Raw genomic sequence first — 26951 nt, forward strand, 5'->3', positions numbered from 1 at the left:
GACACTGCCTGGGCTGGCAGGCCTAAAATTAGACCGAGCTGCTGTATTTAGACTTGGGGGCATGTGTATCCTCTGCTCCACTCCAGGGCCCAGGCAGAGCACTGGATTTTAACTGTACCCTGCTCCAAGTGCTTCGGAGAGCCGAGGATTTCAATAGCTTTTGAAGTGCCGCAGCAGCAGCTGGCAGAAAGGAGCCTGAGGTGCAGCACAGCCCCCACAGAAGCACCAGCACCTCCTCTGAATCAGTGTGTGGAGCCGGCACACAAGGATCCCAGGGTGCATCAGAGCCCTGAAGACGTGAGCTCTACAGTCGACATCTCTGCAAGCAACAAGGAAGCAGCTTGGAGAAGAAAGCATCAGAAATCAATGAAAGCAGCAGCTTCCCTCCCCCTACGGAACTCAACTGAAGTCCCCAGATACACAAAGGGAGGGGTGGGACAGCTGTTCTCTCTTCTCCTCCCCATTGAACTTTATATTCCCTTCGCCCTTTCAAAGGGTTCAGTAACACATTCAACGTTCCGCTGGAGAGGAAGCTATTGCACATCATGGCTTTAGGGATCTTTCCTGCACTATCTGAATGCAAACAGCAGCAGCCTTACACAGGTCCAGTCAACCAGGCAAGTGTCCACAAAGGGAGAGGAGGGAAACCAGACTCTCTTGTAGATGTCCAATGAGGCGCACACAAAAAAAATCACAGGCCTCTGGAAGTTACCAGGATGAGTTGTACTGAGGAAGGAGTGAGTGTTTTGCTACAGGGCTATCCAATTTGCGGTGGGCAGTAAAAGCAGTGGGTTAATAACACTGAAATACCATATATTACAAAAAAAGCTTGGCTATGCTCAAGCTCATCTTGGGGGAGCAAAGACCCTCTACATAACACAGAGCTACACCGTGGAGGGAGGTTGACTGGAATTAGACCAGAAATACTTCCCAGTCTAGAGTGGGGGTTACCTAACGAAAGAAACCTTGACTTTAATATAAGCGCTACAGAAAAAGAATCGGAGTAATGGTCCAAAACCATCTTATAAGAAAAATTATTTTTATTCCTAATTTTTAATTCTGCTGTTTACAAATATGCTTTTATTCTGATAATATAACCTTGCAGCAATAAAAATCACAGCGCAGCTCGCAAAGCAGCTGAACTAAAACCCATAAATACCAGCAGGGAAAACAATGAACAACCACTAGTATTGCTATACATGAGCTATTCTTTTAATGTCACATTTTGACAATTGTAATTGATCTACAGAATGTATGTGGGCAAAAGGCAATAAGTGAGTCTTTTGAAACACTAAACGTATCATAAAACAGCGCATCATCATTAACATTTACATGATTCACATCAAATTGATGACACCCTAAATGTCCTCCTTTTAAAGGATAGAGATTTTCAATAAAATATTACATTTCATTTAATACTCTGGTACAATACTTCATACGTTGCAGGAAAAAATAAATGTACGGTCTAGTCCACCTAACAAAGGATCTTTTTCCATTAGCCTTTAGTACTGTAATAAAAAAATCACAATAGTGTCATAAATAACCAGGTCTGCAATTAATTACATGTTTTGCTATTTTAAAATGGAAAAAAAATAAAAATTAATTTGAAATAATGAAGTTATGAAAAAATAGTCCTAGTACCAACTGTTTGATTTATCCCATCCCTACCATGAAAAAGGAAACAAGTTTTATAGCTAGGATACAGCTAACGAAGTTGTATTTTTGAACACATATCCCTCAAGAGAAAAAAAAGTTTGGTCAATAGAAGAACTAATCAGTCCTAATAAAGGTTACCTGAAATGAAAGTGTATGCTATAAAACATTCAGTAAATGAGGGTCTGCAGCAGATTCTTGCTGACATACAATACTGTGCCTTCGGAATTGGTTTAAATTTCCCTTGTGGTATAAAGTCTTCTACAATAGAACACTTCAAAACTGCAGCCCTTTTCCATTCCATTGTTACAGCAATAGCTTGTAGAGTGATGTTAAATCAGTTTTTAAAAACCCACTAAAAATACATGAAACTCAAGTATCCATTTTTCCCCTGTACCACTGAACATTTATATCTTTTGATTGATTTGTAATAAAACAACCAATGTTTAAAATAATATTAAAAGAGAAAGACACACTAAGAGTTACCCCTCTGTCGGCTATGTTTGAAAGGCAGCTGGTTTGTAACTTGCAAGATCCACCCTTTGGTTTTCAGCAGGGCCAGACACTCCAATTAAAAACGAAACAGCTCTCTCTAGCATACAATCTTTTGGAATCTTTTCTAATTTAAAGAAAACAAAACAAAAACAAAATTCATCCATCATGTGCTCCCTAAGATTAACACACATTCTAGACAAATAAGAGTTCCCCAGTTCCAAGAAGAAATAACTACAGAGCTGAGTTCCACAGATTTTAAATGCTATCTTATGATAGGCAGCTTTATGCTGAATACATCACCATGTTATTGGTTGCAGCCAATACAAGTCAATCTTTAGGACAGGTCACATTAGTGCAGTTCATAAGCTACTGCTTAGAGGATCTTCCTTTGAACTTTAATTTCGGTACAAAGCATTTCTAATCCTGAACATGCACTTCATTTCCTCCTGATTTAAAACCTGGCAGCATCCAAGGAAATATAGCACCACATAATGCTACACAAAATTTTCAATTAACAGATATTTAGACTGTTATTGAATTACTCAATTCAAAAACACAACTCGGCACTTAAATGATCCCTATTTAACCTTTGCAGAAAAAGTCAACGTGATGAAACGGTACACGGAGGCTGGGGAAGGAAGGTGATAAAAAGCAAAATGTTCTATTTGTGACTGACTGAACACAAGCAGATGAAAACTGACCATCCTTTCATCAAGCCGTAAGAATTTTAGATCTACAGAGGGTACAAATATTAACGACTGTGCCAGAGATAATGACATTAAGACACAAATATTATGGTGTGCTGGTGACAGGAGTTCCAAGACCAGAAGACAAGAGGTATTATAACAAAGTACAAGAGGCAAAGTAACGAAGTTCAGCTTAAAGTTAAGATGCGCCTTCATTCAATTCAGACAAACACAAAATGTGAAGCATTTGACTTTGCAAAGCGTTCTCAGGGAAAGCTAATGCAATCCCCACATGAATGCAGGGAACACAAATGCTACACTAATTACATTCCAGGCTTTTGTGTAATTTCACTAATATGACCAATAATGTAACTTAATTACTCCTGCACCCTTACTGCACATACAGAAATGCAACGCAGTGATTACCATTATCTGCATACTCTAAATAAAAATGATGAACATTCCACAATACCACCTGGTGGCTTCCCCATAATTCTCAGAACTCCACCATCAGTGAGAGGAAAGATGCTGCTAAGACACCACTGGTACCTACTCCTCGAGCCCGATCCTGCCATGAGCACACACTCAGCTACTACAGGCTCCAATGGGAGATCCAGATTCAGACAACAGGACAGGGCAAAGTTTCTTTAATGCAGGAAACTGAGAAGTGTTTACAGCCCTTCTTCTGCAGATGAAGAAACCCAGGTAACTATGGCACTATAACAGCATCGCTCACTGCTGGCGTCACTCTGGGAGGATTTTGTTTCATTAATAACAATCAAAAGTGTTTTTATAGATAGATGCAGTATTTTTTTTTTTATTAAAACATGGACAGCAAATTGGATGTGGCTCTGAAAGGCACTTTAGGCAGAATGTTAATGAAACTCCTGCCTGATGAAATAGACCAGAACAAGCTGCTGTTGACTGGTACCTGCGCTGCCCTTTTCACTAAGGCAATTTTAGGTGATAGCTAGTTTCCATATAGTCCTTTTCCCCAGGCTACCTTCGTTAGTGTAAGGCCTTACTGAGAACCAGAAGGCCCAATAACTGTATTTTTTAAGACGAGGTTCACTTCAGCCTAAGATAACAGCCTGCACAGGGGGTTACTAGTTTCATTGTTTTAATACGATGTCAAGTGTCACTGTGGAGCTTCCTAAAATGTCTCAACTCCACAGGTCAGATCTCCGGCTTTATAAATGAACACTGAAAAATTAATATAGGCAGCATCCTCACGGCTGCTAGACAGCTGCCTTTTTTTTTGGGACAGAGTGGCTGTAAATTGGTATCTTGGGTACAGGTCATCTAGAGAACGTTCGTCTGATGCAAAGACTACTTTTGTAGTTACTCAAAAATAGCCCATCCAGCAACTCAGCTAAGAAGTAATCAAAGCCATCAGCTGTCACAAAAAACATCTTCATATCAAAGATTAACTGCTCACCCCTGTCAAACTCAGACCAAGTTTGAAATGCATTAGGACTAATTTTATCATTTAGCTGACTATTAATGTGGGTGATCCACTGTCTTCAAACAATCAAGAATTGTTCCCATTAGTATTTTATATTTATACAATGGATTCACCCACATCATTGCTTCCCCACTCAAAAAAAAATTCCCCACAACTGCTCTGATAAGAAATAATGCTAATAACCAGATTTTGAAACAAAAATGCTATCTGCACCAGTCTAACAGTTGGCTGGATTCACAATTAAGATTCTACAAAATATCTTTCTACATTGTAGAGAGGATTTCCTTTTTATCTGAAAAATGAGCAATTGTAAATCAGGTATTGGAGAGAAAGGATATCATGATCTTTAGATGGTCTTAAGTTTTGCTTATTATTGAAGGGTTAAACACCATAAATAAAAAGGTACCAAGCCTTCAAAATTCATTCTTCATGTGAAGCTTGTTCCATCTCTTTCTTGACCTTTTTTAAAAAACAATATTCACTTCTGGGAAAGGGAAAAAAATTAAAAGCTTATTAGAAACATATACTATAATAATTCATCATTCTGAACTTACATGGAAATACTTCATTTTGACACTTAAACAGCAGTGATTGATATTTTAGATCTAAAATATCAGATGGAATTTCACACAACTAGAGGCATCCATCAGTTTAAAGAGATATAGTCTGGTCTTCTCCCAACTTTCACACTGAGTGGCGTATCCCATCTTTTCCATGTTCACTTTACAATTGTAAACATGTTCTATCAAAGGGACAGAGACAGGTCGGAAGTCCTTTTTTTAAGCAAAAAAAGGAAGCAGATTTACCAACTTCTTAGAGCAGAAGCTGACAGAATCAAGATCTAATTTACTTTTCAACATTTACACTGTTCACTTTGCATTTCAGTTGGCCTGGACAATAAAAAAGCCTAAACTGTTAATTCTTGAAAGGGTCACCATAAGGTAGCTTTGGCCCAAAACGTAAGAATGAATCAAAAGGATATAGAAACCTAACTTTAGAATAAAGTTCATTTAAAACGTAAATTCAAATTGCAATGTTTCCAATTGAGAACTGCAGCACTAGGCTAGTTTATGAGAACCAGAAAGAGTGAAACAAATATATTCAATTACATTTGACTGGGGAGCAGCCAAAAAATGATAGGTATTTCAATATAGTGTAAGACAAAATCCAAGTACTTATTTGAGTGATGGTAATGGTTTAGTTTAGTGATATTAGATCAATAATACGATGAAGACCCTTCACTTCCTACTCCAGAGCCTTGGCTCCAATCTGCCCATAGCTGGCAGTGACAAAGTCATTCACATCCAATTGTGACCTGAAGTCAGTTAGTGGTTTCAGTCCTGTTCCTTGCGGACACCTGTCCACATCATACAAACACAGTTGGCACTTTTCTGACAGTGTCAGTAAAGAGGCCAAGGATTAGACAGCCTGCAGCCTTGCCTCTTTAGGTGGTCTCCAAGTCCCTAGTGTAGGCCAGGATCAAAGCATACTTGCAAAGCAGCATGGGCAAGCTTACATTGCAGCTGTCTATGTTGGATCTGTTCCAGAGATAGATAGTCCTGAAGACTAAAACATTCTATGTAATATCTTCTGTAAGCCCCCAGTTCACATAAATTTAAAGGAAAGAATTCCAATTCCAACACACAGAACTCAGGCCATTCAGAGCAAAGACCAGAGATCAGAGTGAATATTCCATCTTTCTTATGAAGTTTGAAGGCAAACTCCCATTGTAAGTTAAAATTGGTTTTAGTAGTTAATTCCCTTGAGGGCTGAGTGGGTGGCAATACATAAGTGAGAGGATTTTAAGATGTGTACTGTTCCCTGGTTGTAGGGAATACTAATTAGGGAGCTATTGAAATGTAGACTCCAAAACAGGATATCCTGCAAAAACCCATCAAACAGATCATCAGACCGTGACTTATTTAACAAATGCCTTGTTTATGGACCACTTTCCAACTCTGATACGGGTTACAGTCTATTGGGTCAGGGCGGGTGCTGTGTCCTGTATATGCCATAATGGCTCTGATAGAGTCATTACAATCAATCTGTCATACAAAGGCCTACATAAATCGCATCCTTGCAGATCCCTGGCCCAGTCACCTCTCTGAAGCAGAGGTGTTCTATCACATAAGCATATTAAACCCATATGCTAAAATCTTGTACAAAGTTTTAAATTTAAGAAAGTTTTAAAGTTCAGTTATTTCTCTGAAAGGGGGCTCCATGTACAAATGCCATCATGAACCCCCTATATTTATTTTATCACTGACTTCCAGAGCAAATTGGCCCAGTTTACAAGTCCAAAATTATTCAATGTGATACAAAAGTGGCTGGTGTTGCAGACTCTCCCTGAGATCTGAAAGTTTATCTGATTCTTGCTTGCCTCTTACATCTGTGCCGAAAATAGAGATTCTAGTCAGAGGCAGAACAGCATCCACAGCACCCTCCCCTACTGTATCATCTCAGCAATGCTAACATGAGCATATAATATATTTGGTCAATAGTTCAAAATGAGAGGGTTTTAAATCACTTACAGCCCAACCCAGCAACGCTCACTAATACTCTCAGACTCAAAGAGCGCCCCCGTCTCAATTCTGGAATGTATTTAATCCAAGAATCTTTGCCATAGTGTGAGTTGGTTTAGCAGTTAAAGTTTCAGTCAGATCCTGCAACCCTTGCCAATGTGCAATAATCAAAACCAATTTTAACTTACAATGGGAGTCTGCCTTCAAACTTTATAAGCAAGATGGAGTATTAGCTCTGATCTCTAGTCTTTGCTCTGAATGGCCTGACTTCTATGTGTTGGAATTGGAACTCTTTCCATTAAGATCTGGCTCTGCTGGGTCCAAAATATTACCCTCCTCAATTGGTAAATCAAGTTGCTGTGAAAATGATGTTGAATATTTTAGCTGCTAAACCAACTATGGCAAAGATTCTTGGCTTATATACATTTCATGATCAAACTGTGATTATGTTAAAACATACCATGGTGCAATAAAAAAAGCTTTAGGCTAGATCAAACTAGAATTTCTAATTTACGTACCTTCCTTTGCATGGAAGTTTCTGTACATCTCATCTGAAGCTTTTCTGCTGCTGCTGCATCAACCCCACGTTTTCATATACTCTAGCACTATCTTCTCTCATTCTAAAATGACAGATTTTTATAGGGGGGGAAAAAGTCAGGTTTACTAGAAAATAAATACATACACATAATTCAATTAAGTTAGATAATAACTTGTTCAATTCGCTTCAAAAACACAGAGCATCTGGATTCAGAATATTGGTGATTTCTGCATGACCCAGTCAATGGGGCAGATTCTGCGACAACTCCACCCCATGCAAGCATTGAAGTTGCCCACTTTAACATCATTACAGTTGTACAGAGTTAAGTCAGCACAAAACCTGGGACAGGATGAAGGCAAGATTACAATAGGGTAATCTTACTGCAATTCTAGTCATTGAGGAGGTTAACAAGAAAACCCAACATGGTAGGGAAACAGAATGGCAAAGTATTAACAGATTTTCCTCCACCTTTCCGGACAACTTTCTGAGAACCAGGGGCCTTTTTCTTCACCACTGCACCCCCAAGTATGGAGGTATTAACCTCGGTGTCCTGGCTAAATTCTAACCTAGGTCACTGAATTCTTTCAACCTACATTCCCCTATGCTCAGATACCATAGTAATTGTCACCGTAGAAATACACAAGACAGACAGATCATTTCAATGGGGTATGGAATTCTTTACTTCCTGTACTAAACTATTGTTAGGCAATGCTAATGTATGCTTGCTAAACAGTTCCTCTATTCATTGGGGGCTGCAGGGACCCATGTATAATTTGTGCTCCATGAATAGAGCAACCGGTATATTTTTCATATCTAAGTACTTCACACCCAGGATAACCTTTTCATATGTTTTAACGCCAGGATTCTCAACATTTTTCTTTCTGAGCCACCTCCCTCCCCCAACATGCTATAAAAATCTCCACAGCCCACCTGTGCCACAACAACTGGTTTTCTGCCTATAAAAGCCAGGACCGGCATTGTGGGGTAGCAAGCAGGGCAATTGACTGGGGCCCCATGCCACAGGAGCCCCCGTGAAGTTAAGCTGCTCAGGCTTTGGCTTCAGCCCCGGGTGCCAGGGCTCTGGCCCCAGGCTTCAGCACCATGTGGTGGGACTTCGGCTTTCTGCCCTGGGCCCCAGCAAATCTAACACTGGCCCTGCTTGGCGGACCCTCTGAAACCTGCTCACGGTCCCCCAGAGGGGCCCGAACCCCTGGTTGAGAACCACTGTTTATCACCAAGGCCCCATTTATGTCAAATGAAAAAAAATCAGTGCAGGATTGAAAAATTCCGTTTGTGGGGACACCAGAAAAAATTAATAAAGGACCCTCAAGTGAAAGTGAGTAGAGAAGGAGAGCAAGAGTTTGCTCAGGAAATTCCTCTTTGTTACATGATTAGAAATAAACTTTTACAAGGAAAACAGTTCACAACTAGACTCTCTATTGCCGGATCTGCTTGAATTCACAGGCATTACTTTGAGAAACTGCTACTTACTCTGGACACGTTGGGGTCGGAGTACATGGTGGAAGTGGGCTCTGATCCCCACTTGTCTGGTCCGATAAAGAATATTTAATGTTTGTGTATTCATGCCCTTTCCTCTTACTCTTCTGAAAAAAGGGAACACAAAAATTAAACAGGCTTAGAATTGTCAATAAAAACAGAAACCTACATTTTTAGAAGATAATAGATATAAAGCTCAAGAAATTAAATATAAATTAGCCAAACTTACTTTTTTTTGTTTTCTTCAGAAAAGAGGTTTTTTATTTTATATAAAAAAGTTAAAGCATGAAAGATTTCACTTCTGTAACTACAACATGCAATCTGGATATTCCTAGAAGTAGAGGTTATCTTTAACTACTGGAAGCTTTTGTTAAAAATCTTCACAGAATGCTCGGTCCCTGCCTGCCCACCCCCAGTCTCAAACCAGATGTATCAACTTTGTGAGTTCACACACGTGAACGTATTTTCTTTATCCAAACCTGGCAAAAAGATCCACCCTTCACTGTACAGTAGACAGTGTCAGCCAGTGGGTCTCTAGGGCAAATGGGCATCATTCTCCAGTTTAGGATAGACATTAACAATAGCTAAATATACACCAAAGTCAAGGTTTAAATGGTCAAATACGAGTGCAAGTCCCACTCCAAACATTTTCCAAGGTGTATTCTTGAAGTGCTCAGACCAGCAGCACCTAATGATCCAGTCAATCCTATGACTGAGATTTTCAAAGCATCTTAGGAGACTAGAGGCAGGTCTACACTGAAAAATTACATCCTCATAGCTATGTCCCTCAGGGGTGTGGAAAAACCATACCTGAGAGACATAGCTATGCTAACATAGTCCCCAGTGTAGACAGTACTAGGTCGATGGAAGAATTCTTCGGTAGGCCTAGCTACCGCCTTCGAGTGGATTAATCACAGTGACGGGAGAACCCCTCCATTGCTGTCGTGTCTACACTGAAGCACTGCAGCATTTTAAATAAAGACATAGCCTTGGATTCCTAATTCCCATTAAGGCAACTTTGAAAATCTCAGCCTATATTGCTATACGCAGCTGGCTCTAGAAATGGGATGTTCCTACCACCTGCTCCTGACAAATCACTTTGCAGGGACCCTACTCGAAAACAATTATTTTGTTGCTGGAACCTTTCAAAAATCAGATTTAAGGGGAATAAAGGTTCAGACCCTGCCCAAATTTAGAATCTGTGAGGTACACACCTCTCACCTGGACACAGCTAGTAAAGGTCAATTTTCTGCTGCAGCCTAAAATTGGATTTTGAATTCTTCTCACTATGCGATAAATGCCAATTCAACCAGCAGGCGTATCTTAAGTGTAAAAGCAGCAGAGAAGGAGAATCAAAGTCAGCTCTGTTCTTTGAGCTGACTAAACTAGAGAAAACAAACCATGAAGATGTAAATCTAAGGCTTTTCTTCCTCTGACTTTGCTAATTCATTATAATTATTCCTACTATTCAGTTTAATTATTGCTACCACATTTCCATTATTCCTAATTAGAAACAATTACTCAAGTTACTTCAGTGTTACAAAAATATATATATATTGCTTCCAAGAAGAAAATTAACCAAACAAGTTTACTTTGCAGTTTTCATACATAGGGAAGAGATAGGCAGTATTTAACACACTACTTGATTACATCAAGACTCCCGAGGTTCTCAATGCCAAAAGGAAACGGGGAATATTTCTAGAGCAGAGCTGGGCAAACGACTCAACACATTTTCTAAATTAGGGCAAGAATATGATACTGAATCTGCTTTACACATCAGCTTTTCTTTCCACAACTATTTTTTTGGGAGGGGGGGTTGTTCCACTGGTAGAAAGGATGACAGAAACAGTAAATTTCACCCCCCAAATAAACTGCAAATTGGGGACTGAAGATACTCAGCTGCTTCCTTCATTCTACTGATGCCCTCAACCCATTTCCATCCATTTTTGTTCCTCTCTCTCACTGCACATGCGGCACCACATCAGGTCATCACAAGGCTGCTCAGGATCACATTAGCTTCCTACAAGAGCTTCAAAGGGCTTTTTAGTCCAAAATTAGAAGCATTATTACTGTACTAGAGTAAAGAAAAGCTTAGAATCCAGTTTAAGTCTCGTTACCATTTTAGCATAGTAGTATACATTTTACATGACTACAGATTTAATCTGACCATCACAGGAGAGAGAGATTCCTCTGTTCTAGTATCAGACGCTATTGTAACGGTATTAGTTCCATTTATATTGGAACAACTACACTGGAACTAAAAACAAACGCCAAGAGACAGTAGAGGCAATTTTGTGAAGGGCTGCAAGTGAATTGAACAATATATAATATTTGAGGGTAAGAGCTTTGCAGAGAACTCCATGCATTTTCAAACTTCAGTGAGCTTTAAGGCAAGGTATGACATAGCAGAGTCATAAAAGAAAAATGTCTGAAGCGCCTGAGGACTCCTGTTCTGCAGGTGGTGGTGATTAGGTGGGTAACAGATGGTGTGAATGGTCTTGGAAGAGGGAGAAACATCAGTAGCTTTAGCTATATAATTGTTGCAGAAGTATGGAGAACTGCAGAGGAGAACAGCCCCTGCTGTTCCAGACAAGGCTAAGAATCCAGGATGGCAGTCATTTAGGGTAAGGATTGAAAGAATGAAAGCACCAATGAAGAAACGGACAGAAAAAGAACCACCCTTTCTCCATCACAACACAATATGAACAATCTGCAAAGGCATTTTGGGGCTGCTGGAGCTTTCCAGAGCAAGGAATACCTCCATGATTCCACTTTAACTAATCCTGAGCTCACCAACGCTCATTCCAATGCAGTCACTCTGCCTTGTTACGAGGGTCTCTGCTCCAAATGCTCTCTCTTCCCTGGCTATTATGCTGCAATAACATTGGCTCCATTGTTTAAAAAGGATTTCTTTCCAAAGACTTAATCTAAGTCCAACATAATCACCTTTTAATCATTAAACGCTTAAAATGTTCGACTTCCAAAACAGGTGTTGCCGTGACTGCTGATCAAATACAATTACTACACTTCAAATAGAGATTTAATGGAGAGACTTGAAATAACTCTTGAAATCCATGTTATGCACAATGAAGCATAAGGGAGTCTTCTTTATTAAGACTGAGAGTCTTACTTTTCATTCCTTCCACATCCTAACCTGATCAGTGAAGTTAATGGGAGTTCTGAGTGCACTAGGAATGCAGCACTGGGCCTCAGACGTTGTTGCACCTTCCATGAAAATACTGTAGGTAGGAATGGTGATGGAGGAATCTTCTCCCCCCTCCTAGATGGCTGAAAAACTACCAATAAATGTTCTTACTACTTTAGAATTACCTAAATCCTTCAGTTTCAATAAGTCTTTTAAGACAGTGACTTGAAATAGATAGTAAAGCTCTTTGAACGAATAGTGTAAGAGAACAATCCTTTTCATGATGTATACAATCAACATACAGTAGATATGCCTCAAAAAGTCAGACAGCAACAGGGCAATTCTGCTCATTCCCATCATCGCAGCAAGCTCCTAATCAGCATCACTGCACAAAGACCATGGTAGGTTTGGGACGAACATACCTGCTCCTCTTCAATTCTACGCTGTAGCGTTTCAATGTAGTGCTGTACTGCCATGTAAATAAATCTGTACTGTGCTTCTGTTTGAACCATCCCTGACCGCTGCGATCTCACCATCTGAATGGTCTTTGGAACATCAATATCACAATCCACGCCTAGAAGAGACCACCAGTGTTAGTGCAGCAGTGTAACATGCTTTTTTTTTTTTTTTTTTTTTTTTGAGGCTGCCAACTCTTTGGGACAGAGACTCTGTTTTCCCTTGTGAATATATAACACATAGCACATTTGGGTGCTACTGTAATTATGATTTGGTGTGGAAACCTGAGTTGGAGACTCTTGCTTAGCCATTTGTACATAAACTTGCAGTACTGTAAAGACGAGATGCCAAGCTGTTCTGGAGGACGAAAGAACCATCACTTTGCATTACTCTATTAGACTTCAAATGAAGTCACATCCAGTCTTCAGCTGAAAATGTTCATCATAATACAGAGGCACTAAAGTAGAGGTGGAATACTTGGAACTTAAAAAGTCCACCTGACCATAGCTGAGAAAGGAGACACGTGATGAGCAGTCTTCTGATCTGGAAAGACCTTATATCAGTCTAGTGTTAACTTTATGTTGAGTTATATAAAAGACAGTAACATGGCATTGTCTGTCCACTATAACTTTAGAGGACCTCACAACTTGTCCTTGCAAATAGGAAACCAAGATCATTAAAATGCTTTGGACAGCAAAGATTGCAAACGGTAGGTACAAATGGATAGTCGCAGAATAAAGATGTTGGCAAAAAGCAGGTATGCTAGCAAAAAATATGGAATTTACAAAATCACTGTAGGTGAGATGCAAAATCCTCATTCCGGGCTTTGGCCCTATGATTCCCTTTGAAGTCAATGGGAGCACATCTTAAAGGATGTGATTTCTGCCAGGCACAAACATACAACTTTGCAACTTCTTCCTGATCTTCACCAATTGTCTCCTTCTCACAGATCACATAATGCACTTTTACAGCACTTGTGAAGAAACTAAACTGGGGACCTACCTTTTTCTCGGATTATGTCAATAAGAATATCAATCACAATAAAAGTTCCTGTTCGTCCAATCCCAGCACTATCAAAAAAAAAAATAAGGACGTGATTATGGTTTCCTTTCTGAATAGGCAATAAAGTCAGAGTAGCCCAACCTAAATAAGTGTCCAATATAAAGATGTACTGGACTTCCAGACAGTATTATCAAGAAGAAGCTTATTGCAGAAGCTAGGAGATAAGTTGCATTATTGTACCTGCAATGCACCACAACAGGTCCTGAATCAGCGATGCTTTCCTGCTTGTGGTGGACCTCTTCTAAAAAGTCCAGGACACCACCAGGATCACTGGGTACTCCATGATCAGGCCAGGTTCTGAAGTGATATTGCCAGACTGTTCTCTCAGTGTTCCCCTGAAAGAGAGCCACCAAAAAATTAAGTATATCCAGAGAAACCCAACCAAAAGCGTCCATTTACTCAAGATGAATCAGACTTGGTTTAAAAAAGGAAAACACAACGGCCTTCTTAACACCATAAAAAACTAAAAAGGCCATGCATTCCTCTTGATTACAGTAACTTCCCCAACACCCACACTGCTCCCTTCCACTCCAAATGAACACAGCCTCCAAGACAGTTCTTCCTGGCCTGGCAATCTGACCATGCCATCTGCTTCCTTGAATCCCTTCATGGCTCCCTGCTTCTCTATTGCATCAATCTCTAGCTTCTTGTCCTCACCTTCAGGATGCTGCATGACTCTGTCCCTGACCTAGACCCTAACCTGACTTCAGTGGGATGATCTGCGTGCTTTCCTACTTGCTGAATCAGGGTCTTAATCTCTTACCACGTTGTGCTCTTCTCCCACCGGCACCCACCGTTCATGGTCTCACTCTGTCAGTGACATGAGCCTAAGCAACCGGCTTGTTTGCTTTATCCCTCAGCAGTTTTTGTACCTTTTTCCACACACTTGCCTGCACACAGAATGCTCTGCCTGAACTGGTTTGCCAACCTAATACCCTCCCATCATTCAAATCCCTCCTTCGAGAGTCACTTCTAACACCTTCAAGTAGAGTCAGTTTCCTTTTCATTCATATACAGGTCAAGCATGCTATGCACATGCCTTTGCTGAGTAACCACATACAGTAACCCAGGCTATCTCCTCCCTCACTGCCACCCCATTGGTATGCAGCTCCTTCTGTCACAGACTAAGCTCTTTAGGGCAGTGACCCTGTGCTATATACACTCAAACTTAGCATACTTTTGCGTACTGCAGAATAAATGAGAAAAATAAAACAGTAAAGCAATTAAACCTGGCAATATGGCAGTAGTGAATTGCTCTGGTACTGCCGAACAGGGAGGCTCCCACATCAGGAGCAGACTAACAACAGTCATTACATAGGTGCCTTAAGAATGAAGGTGATGCAAGGCACTCAGATACTATAGTGAAGGGGCACATGTGAGCACCTAAATAGACTGAAGGATGGTTTGGTTTGCACTTAAGGGCAAGACCACCTTAACTTCAGGTCTCCCAATAAATCTACAGAGACACGTTCTCTGCTGAAGTGCTTAAATAATGGCTACAAGAATATGGAAAATAAAGACATTATCCCAAGGTCAAAAGACCAAATTCTTTGATTTAGAACTCGAGCCTCAAAGTGCAGGACAGGGACTTAATTTATTAAAACTAAAAGCCTGTTCCTGGACTGTCCCTTTGTGGCCAATAGAAGGTTTAGTCCTTTCAGCAATTATTTTTTGCAGCCTAAATTAAAAGATGAATATTTGTTAGAAACTCTAAAAGGACTAACCAAAAAAGGGAAAAAAGGAAAGCTACTGACATACTTACCTGACCAACTTTAGAAAGTTTCAGTTCTCTTAGCGTATAGTCATGAGCTGCACTTTCCTTAACATTCCTAACACGCATAACCCCGTATTCCTTTAATGCATATTCATCAGGCCAGTATTTGACACACTTACTCTGGAAGACAGAAGAAAAAAAAAGCAATTACTATCTGATTTCATGGTCTATATAAATACCCAGTTCACACAGTTACTAGCATGGTGCAGATTGGCTAAGACTAGCTTAACAGGCAAAGCTAGGTTTGCCTGTCTTACCCAATGTCCATTCAAGGTGGATATTTCTTTTTCCTGTGCAAGATGGGGGGGAGAAAAGAGAATGTAAGGAAGCTCAGAGGGTCCAAGACAATAAGGATAAATTGGGGGAGGGGGATTTGCTTTCCAGCAGCATTCCTGATGTTGTTAGCTTCAACAGATTACAAAAAAAAACAAACACCCACATCACAGTGACAGCGAAGAGGAAAGCCTAGAAGCATATGACACACTCACCTCAGAAGTAGTTTTAATACATGGAGAAGTTCAAGAGGAATGCATTAACCTCACAAGTAGCTCTAAAACCTAATATTTAAAGCTATGAATATTAGTCAAAGAAACTGGCCATTTTTAGTATAGAAGCATCTTGGAAGAAGTTTGCCCTTCACCTCATCTAGAAATCAAAGCACAGAAGGTTCACTGGGCTCTTCAGGTCATCCATCAAGCAATGAGGAATTGTTCTCCATGGGGTGCAGAATGCTGTCTCTGTTGCTATTTAAGCCTGGTTCAGAGTGCTCCACTTCCCTTGGAAGACTTCTATAGTCTGTGATGATGTATTCCGTATAACAAGGAGCAAGTCCTCCAGAACCAAGTGAAAACAGTAAAAGGGAATAGCTAGATACAATGATTCTTGAGAACCTAAGAATGCAAGCCTAGTCCATGTACTGTAAGGATGAACAATCTGTAGTAGATATAGGGACAGATTTTCTAGCAATATCAAATGCAGACCACCCACAGATTACTGTAGGGAACAACTTCCCCATAAATGTGCATCTGAAGGTCAATAATTTCACTGCCAAAACTCAACAGCAGATAGAAAACACAACAGAGGAAAGGATCTTGCTGCCAACATGAGAAGATATTATGCTAGATGAGGGATGTATGCATACTCATTTGCCAGGATGCTTTGGATCTAAGCTTTTGTTTGTTTGTATTTTCTGCAAAAAGCACAAGCTGCACTGAAACCCACATCTTGTATTTAAGTAGACAGAGATAACAATTTGCAGTTTTAATGCATGATATTGAACAAGGAAGCATCTGTTGGCATAAAGAGTCTCAACGGTAATGTGTAATATTAAAGAGTCATCAGTATGGGAATGGGGACGCATTGTACATCAGCTCAGTGGATCCCTTCCAAGACTGCATTACTTTAATTTGAGAGAGACAAGGTGGAGACAATTATTGAAAGAGAGAGAGAATTATTTTCATTTGTAATTATGTACTTTAGTTTGCTTTGCCTACTGCATATTTTGCAGTCTGAAGAGTCCTAGATAGATCTGAGACAGTTTCAGGATCCCCTACTGCCTGAAGCAAACTGTTCCTAAAGTCATCCTCTCTGGGAAAGATGCTTCCCTCTACCTCCTGCAGATCAAAAGCATCTTGACCTAGGGTGTACAAGCTTTCATATCCAACCAGGCCAGCAATCAGTGTCTACTGAAGAGAAAAGGCTGAAGCGTATCTCAAAAACACTTGGCACATGATGCAGTACTTGAAAATGATTCAGTAATCGGAGCGCTAAAGGGCTATGTCATTAGTGTGGAGAGCAGACTGGCACGATTTAGAGAGAAGTGCCAAGAAACTTGGGGAATGTGCAGCAGAAGTGTTGACTTGTGGAACAAGGAGTGAAGCCTCTGCAAAACAGCTATTGCTGGCGCATCAGCAACATCTAGCAACCCTTTACGAAAAGCAGAGATCAAAAACTGAAAGTCAAGATGAGCCTGGCCCACTTGATCAAACATCACAGAAGTTATAGGATCCTGAGGGTGCTCTGAAGCGTGACTCCTTTGAAATCACCCAAAATCTCTTCGTTTTGTTCCAGGAGTGAGGAAGCCGAAGCACAGCTCCTTCCAGTGAGCCAGCTGGTCTTTCTTCACTGCACTGTGAACAGAGGGAACCTGTCACACATCATCAAGCCAGCCAGGGAGAGGTCTCGGTTTGGTTCTGTTTGTTTTGTTTTTTTTTAATTAAAGGCAGGCAGGATTTTAACAACTCAGAAGTCAAAACTAATCGCTAACCCACCGCCCTGCTGATGGCAGGCTGGAGACTTTAAGGTGGGAGGAAATGCCAACAAAAGCTACAAATATCCAACTTCTGTACTAAGATTATTAAAATTCCTCATTACATATGGTCAAGCAAAGGAAAAAACATTGTCAATTATTTGTTACATAACAGAGCACTAGCCGTCTTCTTACTCCGCCTTCTTCCAGGCCCTCATCATACTGAGTGAAAGGATATTTTCTTTTTACTGAAGACATGATGTATAAGATTCAAACACGAAGTATTATATTCACAAAGAGAGAGAGGAAAGAACACAGAAAAAGCACAGAAACTAAGAGAACAAGTACAGACCATCAGCAAAAGTGTTTGCAAAAATCCAACGCAAAGGACTCCTGAGAGAGAAAACCAGGCTGCACACAAGCAATGGAGTACTACTGTTGCCCCTCTGTCAAGATTTGTGAGCCATTTCTCTTTCTTCTGTTTCCCCTCGTCGACCCACTCACCCGACAAGTTTAGGATCCAGAAACAGAGTAACAGCCCCAGTTCACAGGAGAGGGAACAAACGAGATCTCTCTGCATTTCAAGAAACAAGACAAGGTTCTGGGATACATAACTGTAAAAGTTCTCTCTTTCAAAGTAATACACATGCTGGTACTGCCAGAGCAGTTCACTATTGACTCACAGGTCACTAGGGTTGAGTGAGCACCTGTGCTCATGCAGAACATGGCTCGGAGACTGCATTTGGAGGCAGACGACAGGATGTTAGAAATAAAAGTGCTAAATCGCTCCTGCTTCGGGGAGTCTCATCTGGATGCAGTTACAATGCAAATGACTAGCTCATTGTACAAGCCCAAAGAGTTTTATCAATACCAAGTCTGGAAAGTAGCGAAAATAAAGAAGGAAGAAGAGAAACACATTCTGGTAGTCTCATAAATGCTACTCAGGCTAGCATGAATGCATGGCAGAAAATTTCACTTAACACTGTCGAAATTTCTAGTTAACGACTGGTGCACGCCAATAAGTTTATTTTCATAGTAATAACCGCCTCCTCCCCCCCCAACCTACAAATAGAATCCACAAAGGCTTTGCAACTAATAGAATTTGGGTTTGATACCAATAAATAGCAAAGTTTAGTTTCAAGCACACGGCATTAACTCCCTTAAAGTGTACAGTGTGCCAGCCTGGCTGCACCAGTTCCTTCACTGTCCCCTCCCTCCCCAAGTAATTTTGCAGTAAGTAATTTCATGTAAGGCAGCTGTAACTTAGTCAGCCTTTATTAAACAAGAGACTGATCCTGTGAGATGAGTGTGCCCTTGATTCCAATCGCTATCAGCAAGAGGAGAGAGCACTCTGCATCTCGCAGATCAGGGCCCAGGTCTCCAATGGGAGTTGTGGCTGACTTACAAGCTTAAAAATGGTGATATTGTGCAATGTGACTGAAGTCTGGTTAGTCCTTACTTGTGTTGAAACTTAATGACTTTTACTGGGGCCCGCCTGAGGTTCCATTTTACCTTTCCTCTTTCAACTTCTTTTGTTGTCATAACGATAACACGAGAGTTCTCCTGGAATACCATTCTCCAGAAGTCATTCACTGTGTTCTGTAGGCAGCCTTGAGTAGCAATGTAACTTTTTTTTGGCTTTGAATTGTTGCACTTAGTTTCAAATTCAGGCTAGAAGTCAAAACAAATATCAATGAATGATGTGATTGTAAAATGACTTTAATTTGTTTTTAGGAGGGAATACAATAGCAAGCATGCTCTGTGCCAGTGACAGATTGAAGGAGGCAATAACACACTTACCATAATAATATTAGCATTGATATAATCTGAAACTGGCTCATTTGGATCTCCGTCATGTAGAACAACTCTGGTATGATCAACTAGAGGAAGGATAAGTAAACAGAATGTTAAACTGCTGATTCTGTGACTGCTAACTAGCCAACTTGTAATTGGTTCCTTAGTACCAAACAAACTACATGAAGGTCAAGTTTCGCGTGTACTTGACTACTTACCATTTCTAATAGCTAAGAAAATGGCAAGATGACTCAACCTTTCCTCTCTCCCTGCTCCCTAGGACAATTTCAAATTTCAGAAGAAATTAAAATCAAACATCAAGTTGTTTGTGTTTTCTTATTTAGTCAGTGCTTCATATTTGCAATTAATCTGAATATGAGATATATAAAAAGTATATATAATTATTCTGTCCTGCACCCCTACAGCACAAATTAATCCTCTTAAACTGACTGAGCACTAGTGCTGATCATTGAGCAATAGTTTAGCTTGTTGGTATTTTAATAGAACTGCACTGTATTACTGGCTAATAATGATTAGCTTCCCAGTGAAAGGATCCGTGAGTGTACCAGCCCAATGTTAACAGTGAAACAAGAAAAAAAGTGAATACTACTTACAAGGTAAAATGTTTTTGTATCTATTTTTGTTTTTGCTTTCTTGCCGTTGACCCTCTTTACGACTATACAGAAGCTTGCATTCTTGCTGTTGTAAAGTCTAGATGAAAAGGGCACAAACAACTGGTTTTACTAAAACTTGCACCACATTGGGAATGACGATACAGAGCACGCACAGTGGTGGCTCTCGAGAAAAATCTGACATTTGACTATCATACTAGACATTAGAAAAATGAAATATCATGCATCAGCATTCAAGTTGGTTTGATAAGGTTGCGAAATTCAAAATTACAGAGTTACTAGAAATAATATGTGATGACTTTGAAGGCAAAAGCTTATGTCTGGAATCCAAACTTTTGTAAGTCAAGTAACCATTGCATCGGTAAGTTTCCATTCTATTGCTTTGGGGCAGATATCTGCATATACAGGTTGGTCTTTTTTAAATTCAACTTCTTATGGAACTTTATATTCAGAAGCAATATTTGGTTACATAAACCTGGCATAAAATGTGTTTGTTTATTTTTTTTAATGCAGAAGTTTGGCAGTCTGAAGGAAACCCAAACAAGCCAACTGCAAAATGAAAGCAAAAGCCTAAACGTGAACACACTGAATTGTGAGCCAGATCCTCCAAGTGTTAAATCTTCTGGCAAGCATTAAAACAGGATCACCTCAAGTCTAATTCCTAAAATCCACTATTTAGTAGTAACATGTTACAAAGAATTCAGGAATGATGGAGTCTGCCCATATGTGGCCATTCAGCATTTAAACATAAGAACATAAAAATGGCCGTACCGGGTCAGACCAAAGGTCCATCTAGCCCAGTATCTGTCTACCGACAGTGGCCAATGCCAGGTGCCCCAGAGGGAGTGAACCTAACAGGCAATGATCAAGTGATCTCTCTCCTGCCATCCATCTCCATCCTCTGACGAACAGAGGCTAGGGACACCATTCTTTACTCATCCTGGCTAATAGCCATTTATGGACTTAGCCACCATGAATTTATCCAGTTCCCTTTTAAACATTGTTATAGTCCCAGCCTTCACAACCTCCTCAGGTAAGGAGTTCCACAAGTTGACTGTGCGCTGCGTGAAGAAGAACTTCCTTTTATCTGTTTTAAACCTGCTGCCTATTAATTTAATTTGGTGACCCCTAGTTCTTGTATTATGGGAATAAGTAAATAACTTTTCCTTATCCACTTTCTCAACATCACTCATGATTTTATATACCTCTATCACATCCCCCCTTAGTCTCCTCTTTTCCAAGCTGAAGAGTCCTAGCCTCTTTAATCTTTCCTCGTATGGGACTCTCTCCAAACCCCTAATCATTTTAGTTGCCCTTTTCTGAACCTTTTCTAGTGCTAGAATATCTTTTTTGAGGTGAGGAGACCACATCAGTACACAGTATTCGAGATGTGGGCGTACCATGGATTTATATAAGGGCAATAATATATTCTCAGTCTTATTCTCTATCCCCTTTTTAATGATTCCTAACATCCTGCTTGCCTTTTTGACCGCCTCTGCACACTGCGTGGACATCTTCAGAGAACTATCCACGATGACTCCAAGATCTCCTTCCTGACTCGTTGTAGCTAAATTAGCCCCCATCATATTGTATGTATAGCTGGGGTTATTTTTTCCAATGTGCATTACTTTACATTTATCCACATTAAATTTCATTTGCCATTTTGTTGCCCAATCACTTAGTTTTGTGAGATTAAGTAAAGGGACCTCCCAAAGACTTGTATCATCATATGAAGCAAGAAGCTGGGCTGGGATTTTCCAAGCGGTTTAACCAGAGAATCGCAAATGCTTTTCCAAGTGGTAACCAAGCTTCATAACACACCAGTGACATAGTTATGTCCATTTTGCAGATGGAAAGAACAGGCAGAGAACAATTTAAAGGGGCTTGCCCAAAGTCACAGACCCTGGCAAAGCCCAGAAGACAATCCAGGAATCTCAACTTGAAGTCCCCAGCTAACACACAGCTAGTTATTGTTTCCTAGGCAGCGACTCACACAAGAGTAGGAAATGTGGTCTAGGGGACTGAGCAGAGAAATGGGACCCAAGGAGCACCAAGTTCTAACCCCGTCTCTGATATGGACTCAATGGGGGACACAGAGAAAGTCTTTTAGCATCTCTCTCCATCTTGAGAAGTAAGGGGCAAACCCTACTGCCTCAGAGAGAGCTGAGAGTACCAATCAATGTTCACACTGCTTTGAAGGGGAAGTGCCAATACAATTAAAGCAACCAAGAGAGACCCCACTCCCTCAATGACGTGAAAAAGGAACGGAGCATTTTGCCCAGACGATACTAGATTTTTGCTAGAATAACTGCATACGTTAAGAAGGAAATTAAACAGGGTGGATTAAGGAGTGGAGGTCCTCAAGGAGAAAGGGTGAGGATGAGGAGAAGAAAAGAAGCCAAGCAGAGTTTCTGCCAAGTAGGTCTGAAGAACAGAGCCACAGATCATTGGGGGTTGGGCTGAACTCTCCTTGTAAGATTTAAACTAAACATAAAGATACTTAGTATCAGAGGGGTAGCCGTGTTAGTCTGGTTCTGTAGAAGCAGCAAAGAATCCTGTGGCACCTTATAGACCAGGGGTCTCAAACATGCGGCCCGCGGGCCGCATGCGGCCCTCGGAGCTCTTCCCTGCGGCCCGCGGAGCTCCCCCAGTTACTTCCTGTCGCCACCAAACTCCCCTCACCCCCGCCCCCCTCCCCGAGTTATTTTCTGTGCCTAAGCTCCCCGCGCGCTGCTCCCCAATGTTTGGGGCCGGGTCTCTCCCCTGGCCCCACCTGCCGCCCCCACACGCCTCCCCCCAGTGTCTACCAGCCCCCACTTGCTGCCCCCTCACTGCCGGTAGCCTGCTGACTCCACTCCTCCTCCCTATGCCGGCTTCCGGCATCACCTGCTGCCGCAGGGTCCTAGCGCCCCCCTGCACTAGGGCCAGGGCAGGCTGCCCTTCCCCTAGTCCTGAGACTCTCCAATGCCCCGAGCCTCTCCAATGCCTCAAACCCCTCACCCTCAGCCCCACAGCCCTCACCCCAGCACCCCCGCCGATCCCCCAACGCCGTCCCAAAGCCTGCACCCCCACCCCCTGCTGCAGCCTGGAGCCTGCACCGAGCACAGAGCCTGCACTCCAGACCCCCTCCCCCACCCAAACTCCCTCCCAGAGCCTTAGGCAGTAAATCTAAGTACGTGTTTTGTCCTTTGAGTGAGGTGCATTACTGAGTGTATATATTTATTAAAACTGCTTGGAAATGACTTCGTCAAAAAAAAGAACACTCATGGAAGAAAAGAGAGTTTTCCAAGACAAATGGGAGAATTTATATTTTTTCACAGAGGTAAAAGATAAAATTCAATGCCTTATTTGTCAGCAAACGATTGCTGTTCCCAAGGAGTATAACGTGCGTCGGCACTATGACACGATGCACCGTGAAAAATATGATGCATTCACCGGAAAAATCCGAGAGGAAAAAGTTCAGCAACTTAAAGCAGCATTTGCCAAGCAAAGAAATTTATTTTCAGGGATTAACAAGTCTAGCGAAGATTCAGTAAGAGCAAGTTTTGTGATAAGCGAAATGATAGCTAAATCATTGCGACCTTTTACAGAAGGCTTATTCATAAAAGAATGTCTTATGAAGGCCAGTGAAATTTTATGTCCTGATAGGAAGAAAGTTTTTGAAGGCATAAGCTTGCCTGCAAATACAGTTGCCTGCAGGATAACGGATTTAGCTGATAATGTGCAAAAACAATTGATTCAAATGGCAAAAGACTTTGAAGTATTTTCAATTGCTCTTGATGAGAGTACAGATGTATCAGATACCGCACAGTGTGCAGTGTTCATTAGAGGTGTGGACTGCAATTTGAATATAACTGAAGAATTGCTAGACTTAATGCCACTGAAGGGTATCACAACGGGACGTGACATATTTCAAGGATTGGAAGAGTGCATTGAAAAAGCTGTTGGTGGCGCTTAGCACTTTCCAGGAGGGAGGGGGGAGGAGCGGGGAGCCGCGCGCTTAGGGGAGGAGGTGGAGAAGAGACAGGGCAGGGGCGGGGCCTCATGGAAGGGGTGGATTGGGGGTGGGGCCAGGGGCAGCAAGGGGGCGTGTCAGTGATGCGGCCCTCGGGCCAATGCACTAGTCCTCATGCGGCGCTCGGGGTCATTTGAGTTTGAGACCCCTGCTATAGACTAACAGACGTTTTGCAGCATGAGCTTTCGTGGGTGAATACCCACTTCTTCGGATGCAAGCAGTGGAAAGATACTTGCTTATATTTCTCCCAGCTGCTGAGTTCAAGGGAGGAGAGAAAGTCTGCTTAGCAGCCTGGTACTATTTTTAATGCCGCTAATAATTAACTATTAGAGAGACAAAGTGGGCGACATATTATTTTTTATTGGATCAACTTCCATCGGTGAAAAGACAAGCTTTCAAGCTACACAGAACTCTTCTTCAGATATTACCTCACCCACCTTGTCCCTCCAATATCCTGAGACCAACACAGCTACAACCACACTGCAAACAACAATTAACTTTGGTAACCATTTGAGCACTCTATAAAGACAGTGTGGCACTTTGTGGTCTGGACTTCTCTACCTGAACTGGATTCCTTTGGGCCTTATTTGGCTTTCTTCCTCCACTTCCGGCACTACCCGTATGTAGCAATATTGCTGGGAAGTCCCAGAGACAAGCTGCCAGAGATTATATTGCATTGCCACAACACAAGCTTTCGAGAAGAGGAGTGGATTTTTGTAAGCAACAGCCAGGCAAATCCTAAATAACGAGGGAAGACTGGGAGTGAGTGTTAAGAGAAAAACTAACAAAGACCCTCTATGAGCAACTCTAGATGAAAACCGGAAGGTGATAACAAGAAGAAACATCCTGAAAATAAAGGATATTACAGTCTTGTTACAAACCATTCTCTCATCTTAATGCATGCCACACTAGAATAAAAATAATCACGGCAGACATGTGCTACAATAGGACCAGAGAGCAAAATTAGCACACAGCACAGGAACAGGACTTACGGTTTTGCATGAAAAGTGCTATATATGCTTAACCTTAAGGAAGCCTTGAGGTATCCCTCTGAAGGGAGGCAAGTATTATTAACCCCTTTTTACAGATGGGAAAATGGTGACATAGCTCAAGTGAGCAGAAGGGTGGTCCCGTGGTTACAGTACTAGCCTAGGAGTTGGGAAACCTGGATTCAATTCCCCACTCCAGCACAAAACTCCTGTGTTATCTTGAACAAGTCACTGAGCCTCTCTGCCTTTCAGTTTCCCCATCTTTAGAATCAAGATAAGATCTCCATAGGGGAGTTGAGTGTCTTAATGTTTGCAAAGTGCCAAGAACAGAAGATGCTGTATTAGTACAAAGTAGTAGTAGTAGTAATCATTTATGGTGCAAAGTTCTACAGAAGGTTCACTTCAGCTGATAACACGTGCCTGGCATACTGCAAGATTCTTCAGGTGCTTGAATAAGCCAATTACACTGAACACCTTGTGTATAATTAGCACTTTGACGCTACCGTAACTGCACATTTAACTGTGTCCATTTTATAATCTGCAAGGAAAGTTTGCCCCCAGATTCTTTCAGCATGGGATTCAAACGGGAAAGACTACAAACATGTCCTTGATCCATACAATTCATTATTATTGCTCTGTGCATCCCTGAGGAGAGACCCATAAGCAGCACTGACCTGTAGCTAGCCCATTAAAGTTGTACATAGTGCAATAATAAATCTGGTTGCAATAATAAATGAAGGTTCTCAATTCACTAGACCATCCAAGCACTAAAATCACCAAAAAGCCTTTTTTCAGAAGCAAAAGAGTAAGGAACCCTGCCAACATCTCCATGCAGTAGTTCACAGGAAAAGAGGGATTACATCCTTAAATATACTTAAAGAGAAAGTAATTTATAAGCACTATGTGGGTAGTAAGACCATAAATGGTACATGCAGAGTTTCATGGACATCCTGGAGTCTTGCACAGAGATAGACAACCAATGGCTGTCAGAGCTGAATTAAACAGCAACATTAACATTTTATGAGATGGTTTCATTTCAGAGACCACCACATGACACTGTAGACACATTTAGGATTAATACAGCAATTTCCAAAAGGCAGTGAAGGTGAAAGGAAGAAGCTCACAATAAAATAGCTCACAATAAAGATTTTCTGGTTTTATAACTTTTTCCCCTTTCGTAAGTTTTTGGCTTCCCGGTGAATATATGCATTCAGGAAAGTCAGCGCATGTATTTGCCCCATTTCTCCAAGGGCCTGCCACAATGAATCAGGTACATTATGAGTTTCCCTTCCAGTACTCCACCAGCCACAAATCATCTCAGGCCAGGCCAGAAGGAGAAGCAAGAGGTACATTAACAGTGCTAGCTCTGTGGTTTCATAGATGAGTCAACAATATATTCAGAAGGACACTGTATGGGAATGCTTATCCCTCTGGATACATTACATTACATCCCTCCTGCACCAATATTGGCACACAGGGCGGAAACCAGTCTCTTCCATTCCTGGGCAGCTAGACATTAATCCACATAATACCACCACCAAAATCATCTCATCAGCCAGCACCAACTAGAACGGGTGGGGGGAGGTGGAAATCAAGAATAGCGTTGGGACCTTTGCTAGTGAAGTCTGAGTACCGGAAGGGTAAACTCAGAGTCCCCTAACTGCAACACATGTTTTTGTTCTTCAGCCAATTTATTGTGGGTTCAAACCAAGTCATGTAGCTGTCACATGCAACACAGTTTAAATGCTACGATATGGCAGCTATTGCAGTATACCACTGACCACGGTTCTGCATACATGCTCTTGGTCACATCCACATGGAAAATTTAGCTAGAGCAGAATGTGGCTGTTTGCCTACTTTGTGTCATTAGCTACGTGGAGCATATTTGTCTGTTCTGTATGGAAGCCAATGATACACAGTTTGATACACGGATCCTTATATCTCCTGGGCCCTAGTTACCCAAGGCTGCATCCTCTCTCT

The 26951-nt window shown here is 41.3% G+C and overlaps 1 protein-coding gene across 2 annotated transcripts in view; it reads right to left on the minus strand.

Moving 5' to 3' along the window:
- Positions 1 to 1025: 1025 nt before the first annotated feature.
- Positions 1026 to 26951, minus strand: part of PTPN11 (protein tyrosine phosphatase non-receptor type 11) — a 72242-nt gene continuing 46316 nt past the window's right edge. For both annotated transcript variants that reach the window (XM_044989871.1, XM_044989870.1), the window contains 10 exons: positions 19950 to 20046; positions 19342 to 19421; positions 19054 to 19212; positions 15282 to 15413; positions 13700 to 13854; positions 13460 to 13527; positions 12424 to 12575; positions 8851 to 8963; positions 7340 to 7441; positions 1026 to 4783 (listed from right to left, as the gene is read on the minus strand). In XM_044989871.1, the coding sequence (XP_044845806.1) occupies positions 7369 to 7441; positions 8851 to 8963; positions 12424 to 12575; positions 13460 to 13527; positions 13700 to 13854; positions 15282 to 15413; positions 19054 to 19212; positions 19342 to 19421; positions 19950 to 20046 (1029 nt within the window). In that variant the 3' untranslated portion in view covers positions 1026 to 4783; positions 7340 to 7368. The remainder of the gene's footprint in view (positions 4784 to 7339; positions 7442 to 8850; positions 8964 to 12423; positions 12576 to 13459; positions 13528 to 13699; positions 13855 to 15281; positions 15414 to 19053; positions 19213 to 19341; positions 19422 to 19949; positions 20047 to 26951) is intronic.

Source organism: Mauremys mutica, chromosome 16 (genome assembly GCF_020497125.1).
Source record: "Mauremys mutica isolate MM-2020 ecotype Southern chromosome 16, ASM2049712v1, whole genome shotgun sequence".
Taxonomy (NCBI): Eukaryota; Metazoa; Chordata; order Testudines; family Geoemydidae; genus Mauremys; species Mauremys mutica.